The following is an 18,968-nucleotide window of genomic DNA, read 5'->3' on the forward strand; positions in this document are numbered from 1 at the left end:
ATCTATCTATATATCTATATATCTATATATCTATCTGTTTATATCTCTCCCATACCTTTTCTCTCTTCTCTCTCCTTCTCTCCCTATCCCCCATTTCTCCTCTCTCTCTCCTCTCCTCCCCCCTCCCTCTCTCTCCTCTCCCCCTCCCCCCTCTCTTTCACTCTCACTCTCACGTTCTCCCTCTCTCCCTCCTCTCTCTCTCCTCTCTCTCTCTCATCTCTCTCCCCCTCCCTCCCCTCTCTCCCCTCTCTCCCTCCCTCCCCTCTCTCCCTCCCCTCTCTCTCTGTTTCTCTCTCTCTAGATAATCCTGGCGTTGGGTAACTATATGAACAGCAGCAGGAGAGGAGCTGTTTATGGGTTTAAACTACAGAGTCTGGATCTGGTGAGTTTAACATGAAACCCTCCTGTACTGTAGGCCTACTGTCATTACCTACTGTCATTACCTACTATCATACTGTCATCATTATCTCTCTCTCTCTCTCTCTCTCTCTCTCTCTCTCTCTCTCTCTCTCTCTCCAGCTCCTAGAGACTAAGACCACAGATAGAAAACAGACTCTCCTTCACTACATCGGCAACGTGGTCAGAGAGAAGTACCCTGCTGTGTCTCTGTTCTACAACGAGCTGCACTATGTGGAGAAAGCTGCTGCAGGTGAGAGAGAGAGAGAGAGAGAGAGAGAGAGAGAGAGAGAGAGAGAGAGAGAGAGAGAGAGAGAAGCAGATAATGGAAGCAGATAAAGACAGAGACTTTGTTAGCTAAAAACAGAGTTGTATGCTAGGCTAGTGGTCCGTATCCGCTTCCATTCATTTGTGCTAAGCTAGGGTAGCTTGCACTAATGTTACCATGACTACCAATGTAGTACTGATGTTACCATGACTACCAATGTAGTACTGATGTCACCATGACTACCACTGTAGTACTAGTGTTAACATGGCTACTGCTGTAGTATTAATGTTACTGTGACTACCACTGTAGTACTGATGTTACCATGGCTACCACTGTAGTACTGATGTTACCATGACTACCACTGTAGTACTGACGTTACCATAACTACCACTGTGGTACTGATGTTACCATGACTACCACTGTAGTACTGACGTTACCATAACTACCACTGTGGTACTGATGTTACCATGACTACCACTGTAGTACTGATGTTACCATGACTACCACTGTGGTACTGATGTTACCATGACTACCACTGTAGTACTGACGTTACCATAACTACCACTGTAGTACTGATGTTACCATGACTACCACTGTAGTACTGATGTTATCATGACTACCACTGTAGTACTGACGTTACAATAACTACCACTGTGGTACTGATGTTACCGTGGCTACCACTGTAGTACTGATGCAGGATGTGGGGACCGTAACGATGACTACCAGAAACCGAACACCAGTGAAAACAAAGCAAGCATGTCTGTGACCTCATGTTGACCCTGCTGGTTAGGAGTCTGACCCCAGACCGCCTGCGTCTGTTAGTGCTGTGTGTGATTCAAGATTCAAGAGGTTTATTTGTCACATACATACCAGGGCATACAGTGAAATGCGGGCGGCCATGCCCGCTTTGATTGTGCAATAATACTAAATAATAAAATAGACATAATAAACAGGTTAATAAAATAGACATAAAATAGGGATGATAAAATAGACATGCTAAAGTCCTGAGATAGTGCAATACAATGTTAGCTACGGATTAAGGCACTGGGTCCTATGTACACTACTATACAATATACAGTTTTTACTCTATATCCTTATGCTATACTTGCTATTTCTAAACTATGCTATACAAGAACCACATCAGTTCTCTCCTTAAAGTGGCCTTTATTTTCCTTGTTCCTTTAAAGTGTCCTTTCCATTTAGTTTAAAGTGGCCGTTTGTGTGTGAGCGAATGCAGCATGTGTATGTGTGTGTGTGTGTGTGTGTGTGTGTGTGTGCTCATGTGTACTTGTGTGTGGAGAGTTCAGTGTTCAGTGTTCTGATGGCCTGGGGGAAGAAGCTGAGCCGACGTCTCTCTGTGCTCGTACAGTGTGTACCTAGGCACTTGCCTGACCGCAGCAGCTTGAACAGGCTGTTGTTGGGGTGGTGGGGGTCCTTCATTATTCTGCAGGCTCTGGATTTGCACCTCTTGTTATATAAGTCCTGCAGGGGTGGTAGTGCAATACCCGTAGTACGCTCTGCTGAGCGCACCACTCTCTGTAGGGCCTTCCTGTCATGGGCCGTGCTGTTTCTGAAGGTGTGTAGTGTTTAGTTAGGAGCCTGACCCCAGACAGCCTAGGATCAGTTAGTGTTGCTGTGTGTAGTGTGTGTTTGTGTGTGTGTGTGTGTGTGTGTGTGTGTGTGTGTGTGTTATGTACCATGAGCTTGATCACTCCTGTGTCACTGTGCATGCAGGTGAGGGCTGATAATTAGCTGATTGCTGCTGATTGGATACCTGCCGGCAGGTTAAAGCCAGTCCCTCAGTCACACATGCAGCCTGACGGTTGCTAGAAGAGATTGTGTAAACAGAGTCTTTTCACGTTCCACCATTTCTTTGATCTTTAGTTTGTACTAGTATTCATTGTTAGAGTAGTCTTTTGGTTTAAACACAGGCATTTGTGTCTGTTTGCACTTATGTTGCGTCCCTTTGAGCCAGGGTCGTAACAGTTGGGCGCTCGTCCGGGAGTGAATTTGGAAACAAATACCCCTAGAATTTGTTTGGTGTTTTGTTTTGCATGGTGTGTCGTGGTGCTATAGTGTGGGTAGTGATCGTTACATGTTGTGTAACATGGGGGCTTGAGCCGAACTTCAAACAGGTGAGTATGCCTTTTTTTTTTTTTTGTAATTTGATTTGACTACTTATATGCTGTTAAAATATATAGTTTAGTGGACACCACAGGTAGGTAGGGTCATTATTTTCTGGTTGTTTGTCAGCTTCCTGTGTACCACTTACTCCTGGGGCAGTCAGAGAAGTGATTAGTACCATCTACTTGTCTTGTACCATACTATATGCTTGACGGGTGGATGGTCAATATGATCTTTGGCTGGTAGCAGGTGTGGTTGAAGAGGGTTAGGTCTACAGGGCGTTAGCTAAGGGTAGGTAGGTTAGGGTGCCAGAAAATACAGGTAGTGTGGTAGGGCCTGATGTAGTTTTTTTTTAGGGTAGACATGTGGTGGGCCGATTGACTGCAGTTTAGATGTAGAAGCTGTAAGTAGTCATGTCAGGTTATAAGGGGCACCAGTTTGAATTTGTTTGTTGTATTTAATTTTTTGTTTTGGTGTAACTCAGTGTTTGGATAGCCTACCTATTAGCACCTGACCTCCTGCGCGTATGACACATCTAATTATTTCAGGGTGGTTGTTTTTTTTATGTTTTTTTTGCAAATTAGAAAGGTGCGCTCAGTAGAGCACACATCTCCACCACGTCGCACGCCGATCACACAGGCGGACAGGCACAGAGGCTGACTGCTCTCCTTCTAGTTGGTAGTATTAGCATTAGCGTGTTAACACTAACAAGGGGTGCTTCGGTGGTTCTTCAGTGGTTCTTCAGTGGTTCTTTGGTAGCTCTTCAGTGGTTCTTTATGGTTCTTCAGTGGTTCTTCAGTGGTTCTTTAGTGGTTCTTCAGTGGTTCTTTAGTGGTTCTTCAGGTAAATGGTGTGGATGCTAGCGTGCTTTTGGCAGTTTTTGGTAACTCTAAAGTTAGCAGTTTGTGTGAGCAGTTTGTGGCACTGGTGCAGTAAGGATGGCTTCCGTTAAGGATTTTGTTGATCACCCTTCTCATGAGATGTTGGAGAGGTTTTCCAAAGAACAGCTTCTGGAGCTTGCTGTGCACTACAAGGTAGAGCTTACTGCCAGTGAGAAGCGTTTGAAACCAACTGCCTTGAGTGCTTTGAGGGTTTTACTCATTAGGGAGCAGGTTCTTGTGGCGAGGGTGGAGGAGCCTCTTGTTTCTGACGTGTCTCCGCTACTATCTGGGGTGGCGGAGGGTGAGTGGAGGTTTAGAGAGTTGGAGTTTAAGGAAAAACAGCTACAGCAAGAGGAGAGGAGAATGTTGCTGGAGCACGAGTGTGAGCTTAAGGAGAGTGAGCTTAAGGAGAGGAGAGAGGAGCGTGAGCATGAGCGTGAGCTTAAGGAGCGTGAGCTTAAGGAGAGACAGCTACAACAAGAGCGTTACTTGAAGGACTTAGAGCACGAACGTGCGCAGAAGGAGCTTGATTATAAGCATGCTGCCTTGCAGGCGGGTGCTCTGCCTTCAGAGTCGCGCTTCGGTTTTGATGTAGGCAAAAATATTAGGATGGTGCCTCCTTTTTTTGAGAAGGATGTGGATAAGTATTTTCCCCTTTTTGAACGGGTGGCAACCACGTTGAAGTGGCCTGATACGGCCTGGACGCTGCTGCTGCAGTGTGTTCTTGTTTGTAAGGCACAAGAAGCGTATACTGCTCTGTCCCTTGACCAAAGTGCTGACTATGCGCTTGTTAAGGCTTCCATATTGAGGGCTTATGAGTTGGTCCCCGAGGCCTATCGACAGTGTTTTAGAGGCTATCGCAGGTCGGAGGGACAGTCGTATGTTGAATTTGAAAAAGAGAAGGAGAACCTGTTTGACAGGTGGTGCACCTCTCAGAAAGCAGAATCAAGAGAGCAGCTTAGACAGTTGATTCTCCTAGAGGAATTTAAAAGATGTGTTCCTGATACCGTTTCCACTCATCTAAACGAGCGTAGGGTATTGAAGATAGGCGACGCCGCTGTCTTCGCGGATGAGTTTGTGTTGACACACAAGTCCATTTTTGTGGAGGAATACCGTGTTGAGTCCAGGGATAGGCGTCCTTTTCAGGGGGGCCGTTTCCCAAAACCTGTGTCTGCTGGTCAGTTAACTTCACCTCCCTTCTGCTAGTGCATTCCCCGAAGGGATTATATGTTTCTACTGTAAAGAGCCTGGTCATATCGTTGCTGGGTGCCCGGTGCTTGAACAGAAAAATGTCAGAACGGTGGCTTTGGTAGAAACCGTATGCAGAACACCTATGCCAACGTTAGAGGGTGATGGGGAAAGTATCAAACGTGTGGACAAAGAGCTCGAGGGTTCCTCAAGATTTATGATGGATGGATTTGTTTCCCTGACTGATGCACTAGAGTCCAAACAGGCTATAACAATTTGGAGACAGTCCCTCATTCTGGAGGGGATTTTGCCGTTTTCAGAAAAGTCTTCTTTGCATTCCGGTGTCGTTGTTCGTGGCTTTGGAGGTGGATTTGTGGATGCACCTTTGCATGAGGTCACACTCAACTCTCCCTTAGTATCAGGCAATGTTGTTGTGGGGGTATGTTCTCACATTCCCATAAGAGGGGTGTCCTTCATTCTAGGGAATGATTTGGCTGGTGACAAAGTGCTGGCTACTCCAGTTGTAACTCTCATTCCTGTGGTTTCTGAGGTCCCTGATGAGCTGACACAGAAACATCCAGGAGTGTTCCCTGTGTGTGCTGTGACACGGGCAATATCAAAGGACAAAAGTGATGTTGTTGATACTTCGACTTGTGACATTACACTTAGTGACACATTCTTTGTTGAATTGAAAAGTGAACCTGTTGAGAATTTTGGAAAGTACACTGTGGATGTACCTCTGCATAATGATTCTCTTGATTGTGCCTTTGTGTCAGGCCCGGTGGTGAAACCAAAGTTGACATGCGTGCCGGATATGCATGTGGCAGGAGATGATCTGGCAGCGCAGTGTCTCAAGGTCTTCCCAGCCTGTATGGTGGCTGAGGCCATGAACGAATTGGAGGATGAGTGTGGGAAGGATGCTATGAGAGATGCTGTTGATTCATGTGACACCGTTCTAGTTGAAGAGGCTACAAGGCCTGGCTTAGGCTGCCAGCCTTCCCACAGTAGCTCTATTGTTCCTGATATTTCACTTGTGGGCAGGGATGGTCCCAGTATGTCAGTTGATGATTCTGACATTGATTCACGTGTCCACACTGACTCTCTGCCATGCACAAGGTGTGCTAGTCAACCTAGTTACCTGTGTCCTGTGGAGCAGGAGCCGCCTTCGCGACCTGGTCTGATGAGTGGCAACCATTTTGATCAGGACAATGTTATTTTGTGTGACGCCATTTTGGATGGTATTCCAGACGCTTTTGTGACTGATGTATTGCCATGTTCCAGGGACGGTGGGGCTGTACCTGAGGCAGTGCATCCTACTCTGGATGTTCACGGTTTGCAGTATCCTGAACTGCCAGTGCCAGGTGGGATGGATATGGGCGCTGTGGTGGTATCAGAGATCTATGGTTTTTGTTTTTCTGTGTTCTGCCCTGTTGAGCGCAGTGAGCTTAGCTCTCATATTGATTTTGGTTTGCAGTCTATTTTTGACAGGTCAGTATCGGTGGAGGGGCCTGTTGAAATGGAACTCATATATGATAAGGTCTTGGTTTGTCGATGGGGTCCTAAGTCTTACGCCTCAGTGGAGGAGGAGCCTGCCCCACTCCAGCCATATACCGCAGTGGAGGAACCTTTTGTGAGGTCTAGCTTGCCCGAGAGTCGGGACAGGGTTGTTTTTTGTTTTACACAGCATTGGCGAATGTTCCACAGTGGGGAGCATGCGACACGGTTGATGGTCGTGTTCGACAGGGGCCGGCCCGTTATCGCTGTTGTGGTAGTGGCCCTGACAACTAATGGGTCACAATATTTTTTATTTACGGGTTTGATGTGTAGTGGTTGCCTCTTGGGCAACCATTTTGGTGGGGGAGGTGTTATGTACCATGAGCTTGATCACTCCTGTGTCACTGTGAATGCAGGTGAGGGCTGCTAATTAGCTGATTGCTGCTGATTGGATACCTGCTGGCAGGTTAAAGCCAGTCCCTCAGTCACACATGCAGCCTGACGGTTGCTAGAAGAGATTGTGTAAACAGAGTCTTTTCACGTTCCACCATTTCTTTGATCTTTAGTTTGTACTAGTATTCATTGTTAGAGTAGTCTTTTGGTTTAAACACAGGCATTGGTGTCTGTTTGCACTTATGTTGCGTCCCTTTGAGCCAGGGTCGTATGTGTGTGTGTGTGTGTGTGTGTGTGTGTGTGTGTGTGTGTGTGTGTGTGTGTGTGTGTGTTTGTAGTGTGTGTAGTGTTTGCGTGCTTCTATCTCAGCTCCCTACCGTGGATTATTATGGATTAATGGTGTTTGTGACATCTGTGCATGTGTGTGTGTTTATGTGTCTCTGTGTGTCTGTGTGTGTCTGTGTGTGTGTGTGTGTGTGTGTGTGTCTCTGTGTCTGTGTCTCTGTCTCTGTGTGTCTGTGTCTCTGCCTCAGTGTCTCTGGAGAACGTGGTGTGTGACGTGAAGGACCTGCAGCGCGGCATGGAGCTGGCCTGGAGGGAGTACAGTCTGCACGGACACAACAGCACCCTGAAGGACTTCATCAGCAACCATGAGACCCGTCTGCAGAAGCTGCAGGAGGACGCTCGCATCGCCCAGGTCTGTCTGTCTGTCTGTCTGTCTGTCTGTCTGTCTGTCTGTGTGATATATGTCTATCTATCTATCTATCTATCTATCTATCTATCTATCTATCTATCTATCTATCTATCTATCTATCTATCTATCTATCTATCTATCTATCTATCTATCTATGTCTAATGTGTTGTTCTTCTAGGATGCGTTTGATGATTCAGTGAAGTTCTTTGGGGAGAGTTCTAAGACCATGCCTCCATCAGTGTTCTTCCCAGTGTTCGTTCGGTTCATCAAGGCCTACAGGGTGAGTCATCTAGTCATCTAGTCATGTAGTCATGTAGTAATCTAGTCATCTATAGGCGTACAGGGTGAGCCATCTAGTCATCTATAGGCGTACAGGGTGAGTCATCTAGTCATCTAGTCATCTATAGGCGTACAGGGTGAGTCATCTAGTCATCTATAGGCGTACAGGGTGAGCCATCTAGTCATCTATAGGCGTACAGGGTGAGTCATCTAGTCATCTAGTCATCTATAGGCGTACAGGGTGAGTCATCTAGTCATCTATAGGCGTACAGGGTGAGCCATCTAGTCATCTATAGGCGTACAGGGTGAGCCATCTAGTCATCTAGTCATCTATAGGCGTACAGGGTGAGTCATCTAGTCATCTCTAGTCATCTATAGGCGTACAGGGTGAGCCATCTAGTCATCTATAGGCGTACAGGGTGAGTCATCTAGTCATCTCTAGTCATCTATAGGTGTACAGGGTGAGCCATCTAGTCATCTATAGGCGTACAGGGTGAGTCATCTAGTCATCTATAGACACACAGGGTGAGTCATCTAGTCATCTATAGACACACAGGGTGAGTCATCTAGTCATCTATAGGCGTACAGGGTGAGTCATCTAGTCATCTATAGACACACAGGGTGAGTCATCTCTAGTCATCTATAGACACACAGGGTGAGCCATCTAGTCATCTATAGACACACAGGGTGAGTCATCTAGTCATCTATAGGCGTACAGGGTGAGTAATATCTAGTCATCTAGTCATCTATAGGCGTACAGGGTGAGCCATCTAGTCATCTAGTCATCTATAGGCGTACAGGGTGAGTAATATCTAGTCATCTAGTCATCTATAGGCGTACAGGGTGAGTAATATCTAGTCATCTAGTCATCTATAGACGTACAGGGTGAGTCATCTAGTCATCTAGTCATCTATAGGCGTACAGGGTTTGATTGATTGATTGAAAACTTTATTAACAGATTGCAGAATGGGTACAGTACAGTACAGCTCAATACATACAATTGTTAAGGGGATGCAGACCAGAGAAAGACTTTCGTCTTGTTTACATCAGGGTCCCCCATTTTCAATTCATCGTAACATATATGACATACATGACATACAGATAGACAGTACTGCTACATCTATACATTTATGACATACCAGATTTGCAATTACAGTACCGTTTGTGATACAAAAAGAGTCCAGAAAAAAAAGAGTATATACATTTGACGTAGAAACTGTACATTGGATTGGGTAGGTGGGGGTGGGGGGGGACTGTACATTGGAGGTGGTTGGGTGGGTGGGTGGGGGGGGGGCGTTGGGTAGGAGTGGGGGGGGGGGGGGGGTTGGGTAGGAGGGGTGGGTGGGGGTCACTGTTCAACTGTACAAACAAAACTGTACATTGGATTAATATCTAGTCATCTAGTCATCTATAGACACACAGGGTGAGTAATATCTAGTCATCTAGTCATCTATAGGCGTACAGGGTGAGTAACATCTAGTCATCTATAGACACACAGGGTGAGTAATATCTAGTCATCTAGTCATCTATAGACACACAGGGTGAGTAATATCTAGTCATCTAGTCATCTATAGGCGTACAGGGTGAGTAACATCTAGTCATCTATAGACACACAGGGTGAGTAATATCTAGTCATCTAGTCATCTATAGGCGTACAGGGTGAAAACATGCACAACAACAGATCGCTAACGCTGTGGCGTCCTTGACGAAGACGGACAGGAGCACTTGGATTGGTCCCCTGGCGCGGCTCACGTTGACGCCTGTCTGCTCCCGGCTGCCCTTGGGGGGGAAGGACAACGGGATGGGTTAATCGCAGATACGAATTGCATGCATGCATCGCATGTGTGCCGATTGATGACCTCTGAGCAGGTCCTAAATTATTATTATTATTAATATCTAGTCATCTAGTCATCTATAGACACACAGGGTGAGTCATCTAGTCATCTATAGACACACAGGGTGAGTCATCTAGTCATCTATAGGCGTACAGGGTGAGTAATATCTAGTCATCTAGTCATCTATAGACACACAGGGTGAGTCATCTAGTCATCTATAGGCGTACAGTGTGAGTAATATCTAGTCATCTAGTCATCTTAGACACACAGGGTGAGCCATCTAGTCATCTAGTCATCTATAGGCGTACAGGGTGAGTCATCTAGTCATCTATAGGCGTACAGGGTGAGTCATCTAGTCATCTAGTCATCTATAGGCGTACAGTGAGTAATATCTAGTCATCTATAGGCGTACAGGGTGAGTAATATCTAGTCATCTAGTCATCTATAGGCGTACAGGGTGAGTAATATCTAGTCATCTATAGGCGTACAGGGTGAGTAATATCTAGTCATCTAGTCATCTATAGGCGTACAGGGTGAGTAATATCTAGTCATCTAGTCATCTATAGGCGTACAGGGTGAGTAATATCTAGTCATCTAGTCATCTATAGGCGTACAGGGTGAGTAATATCTAGTCATCTAGTCATCTATAGGCGTACAGGGTGAGCCATCTAGTCATCTATAGGCGTACAGGGTGAGCCATCTAGTCATCTATAGGTGTACAGGGTGAGTCATCTCTAGTCATCTATAGACACACAGGGTGAGTCATCTCTAGTCATCTATAGACACACAGGGTGACCCATCTAGTCATCTATAGGCGTACAGGGTGAGTCATCTAGTCATCTAGTCATCTATAGGCGTACAGGGTGACCCATCTAGTCATCTATAGGCGTACAGGGTGAGTCATCTAGTCATCTAGTCATCTATAGACACACAGGGTGAGTCATCTCTAGTCATCTATAGGCGTACAGGGTGAGTAATCTAGTCATCTATAGACACACAGGGTGAGTAATCTAGTCATCTATAGGCGTACAGGGTGAGTAATCTAGTCATCTATAGACACACAGGGTGAGTCATCTAGTCATCTATAGGCGTACAGGGTGAGCCATCTAGTCATCTATAGGCGTACAGGGTGACCCATCTAGTCATATATAGACACACAAGAAACATCTCTAGTCATCCTTTTTCGCAGCAGCCATTTTGGCGTGTCATAGATGGGTAAAGGTGCTACCCCTTTGTTAATTTTTTCTTTTAGGCTAATATAAATCTTCAGGTTACATGAAAATGTAAATGAGGGAATAAAATTAAATATATTTAAATTTGTATGTCCAGTAAGCCCAGGGGTCCAGGTGCATGCTAGGCTAGTTTAGCACAAGGACTGGGTAGGGAGTAGCTAGCTCCATCAAAACAACTCCAACACTGATGCACAGATGACTCTGATATAAATCTTCCAGTCTGGGGAAGATGCAAATACACGTATTTCCCTAAATGTGTTCCTTTAACCCTTTCACTGCCGCACTACCAAGCGGTTAACCCTTTCACTGCCACACTACAGAAGGTTAACCCTTTCACTGCCACGCGACAGCAGGTTAACCCTTTCACTGCCACACTACAGAAGGTTAACCCTTTACTATCACAGTGTGGCAGTGAAAGGGTTAAGTCAGTAATTCACTCTCCTGCATGGAACCACATCATGGCTACACCTGCTCCTGTGATCTCTGCATGGAGAACCATAGATGTACATAGACAAAGACTTAAGGCTCCATCTAGTGGCCAAAAACAAAATGACAGACAAAACGGATGGACTATCCACTGTAAACAGGGCATTTATGTGAATGTGTCTTGTGCGTGCGTGTGTGTGTGTGTGTACGTGTGTGTGTGTAGCTGGCGGAGGAGGAGAACGAGCAGAGGAGACGTCAGGAGCAGATGCTTCTGGAGAAACTAGAACAGGAGGAGCAACAGCAGCAGCAGCAGGAGGAGCAGCAGACCAAGGTCGGTCGTCTTATATCCCCCTAACCCCCCCACCCCCTAAAGCCCCCCACCCCCGAAAACCCCCCACACCCACCCCCTAAAGCCCCCCACCCCCTAAAGCCCCCCACCCCCGAAAACCCCCCACACCCACCCCCTAAAACCCCCCACACCCACCCCCTAAAGCCCCCCACCCCCTAAAGCCCCCCACCCCGAAAAACCCCCACCCCCTAAAGCCCCCCACCCCCTAAAGCCCCCCACACCTCCGCTCTCCACCTCTGGCATTAAAGAGTAACTGTGCCCATTGTCATTTTGCTGTCATTTTGCTGCCCCTAGTAGTTGATCTCTCTCTTTATTTCTCTTTTGCTCTCTTTACCTCCCGCCCGCCTCTATTACCCTTTCTCCCACCCCTTCTGTCTATTTCTCTCTTTCTCTCTGTCTCTCTTTCTTTCTCTGTCTCTCTTCCTGTCTCACTCTGCATCTCTCTGTGTGTCTCTCTCTCTCTCTCTCTCTCTCTCTCTGTCTGTCTCTCTCTCTTCCTGTCTCACTCTGCCTCTCTCTGTGTCTCTCTCTCGCTCTCTGTCTCTCTGTCTCTCTGTCTGTCTCTCTATCTGTCTCTCTGTCTCTCTCTCTGTCTCTCTCTATCTCTCTATGTCTCTCTCTATCTCTCTCTCTGTCTCTCTTCCTGTCTCACTCTGCCTCTCTCTGTGTGTGTGTCTCTCTCTCTATCTCTCTCTCTGTCTCTCTATGTCTCTCTCTCAGTCTCCCTCTCATAAAGGGAAGCGTCAGCAGAAGGAGTTGATAACTGAGCTCAGGAGAAAACAAGGAAAAGACAGCCGTCATGTTTATGAAGGAAAAGACGGAGCGATAGAGGATATTATCACAGGTATATATACTACACACACACACAGACACACACACAGACACACACACACACACACACACACACACAACCACACACACACTAAGGCTGAGCCCGAACGTTCGAACGTTCGAACGTTCGTTCGTTAAGCTGACATTCGGACTTTAATTAATGGGTTCGAACGTTCGGTGAAAAAAAATAAAGCAGGCGCAACGACGGTGAGGCGATGTGAAGCGGCGCGTCCCCCGAGTGAGATTGCTCGGCTCAACCAGTATGGTCTCTGCCGGGCTGTTGCTGGATACTCAACCAGAGCTCTTGTCTCAACCAATGCAATAGAACAATTTTGATTGAATGACAGGCGATTCTGCCAATTACGTCACACCGCTTGCACCCGCCTCTGCTGTTACCACCAATCGGCAAGCGTTTATTATTTTTTTTTACTTCCGGCAATGACGCCATTGATCTGCTTGAGAGAAGCATTAACGTAGCGTTAGCTCCCCGCCGAGGAAGTAAAAGTCGTAACAACTTTCCATAGGTCAACCTGCGGAAGGATCATTAATGAATAGTATTGAATACCAGCCTTTTTCGGCCACGGAGCGCGAGCTTCATGGCGGGAGGTGGTTGCGTTGGAAACACTCTGGGCGTGTTGGGAGCCCGGCGGGACCCCCGCGCCGGTGTCTCTCTGTCTCTCTGCCGTCCCCCGTTCCGAGGTGACGGTGGAAGGAGCTGAGGCGCGCGCCTCTCTCCTTCCCGTCGACCAAGAGTGAATACCTGTTATTGAACGTGTAACACTAACTATATAACGTGAATGCCACAAAACGAATGCATTTGTTTATCTAGCCCCTTACGTGACTGCGGTGTGCAAGGGCTATTGTTTATCATAAGTAGGAACTTTATGCAGTACTCAGTAGCTTGTTTATTTTCTTCTGAGTGCTTTGTTTAATTACATGTTTACATGAACAGCCACCACTGTAAACAACATGTTTTTTCACCAATAGATTATGCAATGCCGCCCTCCGTAGGATCTATAATAATAATAATAAAAAAAAATTATAAAAAAAAAAAAAAATAATAATAAAAATTTTTTTTTATTAAAAAAATTACAAAAAACGAACGTTCGAACGTTCGTTCGATAACCCTGGCGAACGTTCGAACCCTAAAAACAGGGTTCGGGCTCAGCCTTATACACACACACACACACACACACACACACACACACACACACACACACACCAACCATACACATCATGTTCTTTTTTGTCGTGTTTCCTGCCACCTGATTGGTTTGTTCTCCTGCCTGTAGTGCTGAAGACTGTCCCCTTCACGGCCCGCTCGGCTAAACGGAGCTCCCGATTCTTCTGTGACCCCGCCCACACCGAGGAACACTACTGAGAAGAAAGAGAGAGATGGAGAGAGAGAGAGATGGATAGAGATGGAGAGAGAGAGAAAGGAGAGAGGGATACAGTAGATGGAGAGAGAGAGACAGAGAGACAGAGAGATGGAGAGATGGAGAGAGAGAGATATGGAGAGAGAGAGAGATGGCCATGCTCCCGCAGGCCACGCCCACTTCCAACCACGGGACCAATTAGCACTTTGAAGATCTTTTTCAACTTTATTGATGTGAATTGACGACAACCGATTTCGTTTTCTTATTTTTTACGTGATTGTTTTGAGAAGTACAGTAGTAATCAGTCGATATTTAGTTTTTGAGCTGAGTTAGCTTAGCTAACATTTGTGTAGTTTGGATGGAAAAAAACGTTGAGTGCTGAGAATGGAGTACTCTCCCCCCGCTCTCTTTAAGACGTCTGAGGATATGACACAGTAACTCACCGTCCCAGGCCATGACCCCTGCCACAACCCCTGCGTCCGTTTTCAAACTACCACAGCAAGAACACAACCTGGTCCCGTCCCAGAAACGGAGACCAACCATTTCAGAAAACATGGTTGTATGTTGAAACTTTCATCTGCGGTCCTGGTATGGTCCCTGAACGCCATTTGAACCATTCAAATGGTCATGTCGCCCTGCAGATGTTCTCCCTCAGAAGTATGTAGGTTTGATGGAGATGCAGATGTTCTCCCTCAGAAGCATGTAGGTTTGATGGAGATGCTTCTGAAAGAACCTTTAGGCCACAGGGAGCTCTTCATATTGTGCTACACAAAGTACACAGTAATTGCAGGTAAGATCTGGTAATGACAAGTAATTATTTGCAATTATGGACAAGTGCTTTCTCCGGTATACCTACAGATCAAATCAAAACAAATGTACGTTTTTTTTTTTTTAAACTTTGACCAGTCAGCTGGTTCTTTTAGCGTTTATCGCTTTTTCATCGCATTCATACTTGGTCAAGTTCGACCGACAGAAGCAGGCTGAAAGGGTTCAGATGGGGGGGAAGACACTCTGGGAAAGGCACGGCTGCCGTCCGGGATTCGAACGCGCTCAGCCCCAGATCCGTGACGAGCACGGTTGTCCACGGCGCTGAAATAGCACTCGCGGTACGTGGTGAGCTACTGGAGCTCCCCAAAACAAATGTACGTTAACCCATTCAGTGCCGACCACGAGATTAGTTGGCTTAACTCGCCATGCGTTGAGTGCCAAAACCCGAGAAAACTCGGGTTTTAATCGTTATTTCTTTTATTAGCAATATCCATTCATTTTTCATCCATCCAGCCTGACGTTATCATTGGGAATGGGTCTGAGCTCGAAAAGGGCAAATACCGCCGCCTATCGTCTCCCGGATGGTATTGCACATCATTGGATTGGATTGGATGGGACTGTGCATCAGAGAAAAACTCCGGTCCGGGGTTTTCCCATCTCGGGCAAGCACTATCTGTTACCACATTCACTGGGGAGGCTCGGAGCAGCTTTCGATTATGTGTTTTGGTGCTATAACGTTGGATCAATAAACGCGATCAATATTTGGAATGGCGATCAAGAATTGGATTCATCTTTTTGCAAAACATCTGATCTGAGGTAAGGACTCTATGTTACGAGTCTTGGGTTAAGCAAATGTTCCTATCACCGCAATCGCAGCGTGTGTGTGTGTGTGCGTAACGTTAGCCGTATCCACGGCATGGATAATCGATTTTTCAGCCCGCTTCTCTAGCATGCATAAGTACACATATACTATCGATAATCTAGCGTTTATTTGAAAACGATTCATAAATCAGCCAAAAAATGACAACGTGTTTTGTGTATTCCAGTAAAGGGCTATTATCGCGGATTTCTCTGGAATTCTCCAAAATCTCAAACTATACTCGTATTCAAAATGGTATAAAACGGAAATGTACCAATGAAAAAACAATCCGTTTCGTACATGTTGACTGCAAGCAAGTCATTGATAAGCGAGGGGTGTTTTAGACCCATAGCCATAATTTAAGATATAGTTTAGGCGTTCGCAAATTTCCCCGACCTCCCATTGACTTCCTTACTGGCACGCTAGCCCTAATATGGTCAAAGGGACGTGGCTCTGAATGAGTTAATGTCCCCATGGGCCGGACACGTCTTCTTTAAACAAATCAAGAAGAAACATCACAATAAATCAAGAACAAAGACAAAAACACCAGGAAATCCAAAATAAAATGTAAAATAAATTAATACAACACTCCCAGATATACCTCACACGAAGGTAAGGAAAAACTCACAAAAAACCTAACTATAGGAAAGAAAGCACCACAGGCAATGTGGAGGGGAGAAACCTTAGAAGGTACCGGAAAAGCACTAAGTAATGAAGTTATGTCTTTACACTGTAATTGCTCAGTGCTTTGTGTTCCTTCATATGAAGTGCTGCCAGACCACACAGCCCACCCTGCTTCTCCGGGAAGAGCAGGGAAATAGACCAACAGTGTTTTCATTAAATAGAGGCCCCTCGCCGAACCAACATGTGTCACGTTGGAGGAAGAGACACCAGTCGCTGTGTGTTGACGCGTGAGAAATACCCCAACAAAAAACCTAACAAATGTGTATCTTCTAACTAAGTGGATGTTGTAAACGGGTCGCATTGTTTCCAGTGTTTCGCCTGCTCCACCGTATGAACAGACATTACGCAGTTTCTTTTTTAACGTGGTTACCAATGGTTACAGGCAGCCATGTTGGAAGAAAGAGGACTACTGCTCGAGCATTCTGTGCGAGGCCTCTATCAACCCGGGTCTGCCAGGAGAACCATGTGACTTCGTTTCGGTTCTCGGACGAGCCAGTGTTTTCAAACCCAAGCATCTAAAGATGGTACAATGTTGTGTTCAGTACAGTCATAGTTAAAGACAGTAGAGGTTGAGTACTTTATTATCTAAAGGTGGTAAGTTAGAGTGTTGTATTCATAGTTAAAGACAGTAGAGGGTGAGTACTTTCTTGTGATGTGTCACATTCCAAGTGCTTTGGATTGGACTTGGCAAACACACGGGCGGTCCAGAAAGAAGAGCTCACTTCCTGGTTCTTCACCTAAGAGCTGCTGTGTTGGCAGGTTTACACTGTTGGGACAATCTGGTTATTTCTGCCCCGCCCCCCCAACGTGTGGGACAGAAACAGGAAGTACTTGTACTCCTCTTTTACAGGGTATTACTACTTTAACGTGATGGATTTGTACCTCTTCTCATAAAACCTCAAATATATCAAATCCAGTTGAAATGGTGATTTGATCCAGATTGGTTACATACAGTAGTGTTATTAGTGATGATAATAATAATAATACAGTACAGTAATGTTATTATTATATTGATAATAATAATAATAATACATTAGTGTTATTATTCATCATACAAAATATACAGTAGTTGTTATTTATAATAATAATACAGTACAGTAATGTTATAATTTATTATAATAATACAGTACAGTCAGTATTATTTATTATAATAATAATACTACAGTAGTGTTATTATTTCAGTGCAAAGTGGAGGGGCCACTCCAGTGCTGTGTTTTGGGTACCTACGGATTGTGGCTTTAAGCATGGAGTCCATCTTTCTGCTGTGTGACAGTCAATCTTGTACAGTGTTTGGCTACTTTCACTGCATTGTAATGTGTGTCACTGTATTCACTATACCTTCACCCTCCCAGGGCCAGACATTATAGACAGAGTTCGGCAAGTTCACCATCTGCGTGCCCGTTACCTAGCAACCTGCGATGACAGTTGTAGACCTGGGGAGTCTACGTAGCCGTCTGTCTTTCTGCCTGCGGTCTCAAGAGAGGAGCTTCTCGTGGTGGTAGAGGGTTGATATGGTTCCACTTATTCAGTTGGTCTGACGTACAATACTGTGTACTAAACTCCCCAATGTCTGTGGCCTTTTAAATAGAAACACATAAGGCAACAAATAGCCGTCAACATTTCTTCAACTTGGTACCCAGGGTCAAAAGAAACGGTGCCAAACTCTGTCTACTGGTGGCTCTGCTTCCCCTCCAGGCTGAGACCTTCCCCTCTCGCTTCACATGTAGTTCCCCTGGGTGTCTGTCTGTCTGTCTGTCTGTCTGTCTGTCTGTCTGTCTGTCTGTCTGTCTGTCTGTCTGTCTGTCTGTCTGTCTGTCTGTCTGTCTGTCTCTGCCTCAGCTTCAGCACTACAGCCATCCAGGTCATTTACACAGACATGTAGTAAACAGATAAAACAAATAGCTCCTAGCTTATAGTTCTCACAGACCTTTAAAATGAAATGATTGGCTTCATGGCAGGTAGGAGTCAGATGAGTTGGACTTGGTTCTTCTGGCCACATGGTTTACAGCTCTGGGCTGCTGGTGGATCAGAACAGCTGCTGAACCTGGACAGGAGGAGCGCTTGCTTTAACTCACGAGGAGCGCTTGCTTTAACTCACGAGGAGCGCTTGCTTTAACTCACGAGGAGAACACAGACTCCAGAAGTGGGAGGTGAGCTAAACGTCTCTAAAGATGAATTATGTAGTAAAGAAAACGGCTTCTTATTGGCCGTGTTAAAACAACGATGAGACGTGTTTCTTCTGAATTGTAGAACTCTCTGTGATGTCGTCATTGGAAAGTTGTTCAGGACAGCTGTTGCTGAAGCAGACGCAGCGTGGCATCCCGTCTTCACTCTGGGCGCGCAGCGCGAAGGATTGGACACTGAGGTGTACAGTTAGAACGTCCCCGTGTTAGAACCGGGGATGGAGGGGAAGTAGCATCATAACTGTCCCCTTGTGGTTTTGTAGCAATATGTTGACGCAGAGAAGCCACACACTTTTATTCCTATTTGAAGGCTTTTTACCGAAAGATCAGATCATCTCAAAATGGGAGATTGTTTCAAAGTCTGAAAGGTCTTGAATTTCATCCTGTAATTTATTCGTGGCTTTTTACACATTTTATTCCTCCTAAGAATATTATTTATCTTTTTACTCAAACATATAACACATTATATTACTCCTAAGAATATTATTTATCTTTTTACTCAAACATATAACATTCTATTACTCCTAAGAATATTATTTATCTTTTTACTCAAACATATAACACATTCTATTACTCCTAAGAATATTATTTATCTTTTTACTCAAACATATAACACATTCTATTACTCCTAAGAATATTATTTATCTTTTTATTCAAACAACACATTTTATTACTCCTATGGATATTATTTATCTTTTTACTCAAACA

At 45.3% G+C, this 18,968-nt stretch overlaps 1 protein-coding gene across 1 annotated transcript in view; it reads left to right on the plus strand.

Annotated features, from left to right (window-relative positions):
• The window catches only part of fmnl2b (formin-like 2b), a gene marked incomplete at both ends in the record, with an annotated part of 121,091 nt that extends 107,320 nt beyond the window's left edge, over positions 1–13,771 (plus strand). Inside the window, 7 exons of the mRNA XM_084325317.1 lie at positions 302–382; positions 520–649; positions 7,278–7,441; positions 7,617–7,718; positions 11,434–11,541; positions 12,280–12,403; positions 13,683–13,771. Of these exons, the coding sequence (XP_084181443.1) occupies positions 302–382; positions 520–649; positions 7,278–7,441; positions 7,617–7,718; positions 11,434–11,541; positions 12,280–12,403; positions 13,683–13,771 (798 nt within the window). The remainder of the gene's footprint in view (positions 1–301; positions 383–519; positions 650–7,277; positions 7,442–7,616; positions 7,719–11,433; positions 11,542–12,279; positions 12,404–13,682) is intronic.
• Positions 13,772–18,968: the final 5,197 nt, after the last annotated feature.

This window comes from Notolepis coatsorum (genome assembly GCF_963971535.1).
Source record: "Notolepis coatsorum genome assembly, chromosome: 1".
In the NCBI taxonomy this organism is placed as follows: Eukaryota; Metazoa; Chordata; class Actinopteri; order Aulopiformes; family Paralepididae; genus Notolepis; species Notolepis coatsorum.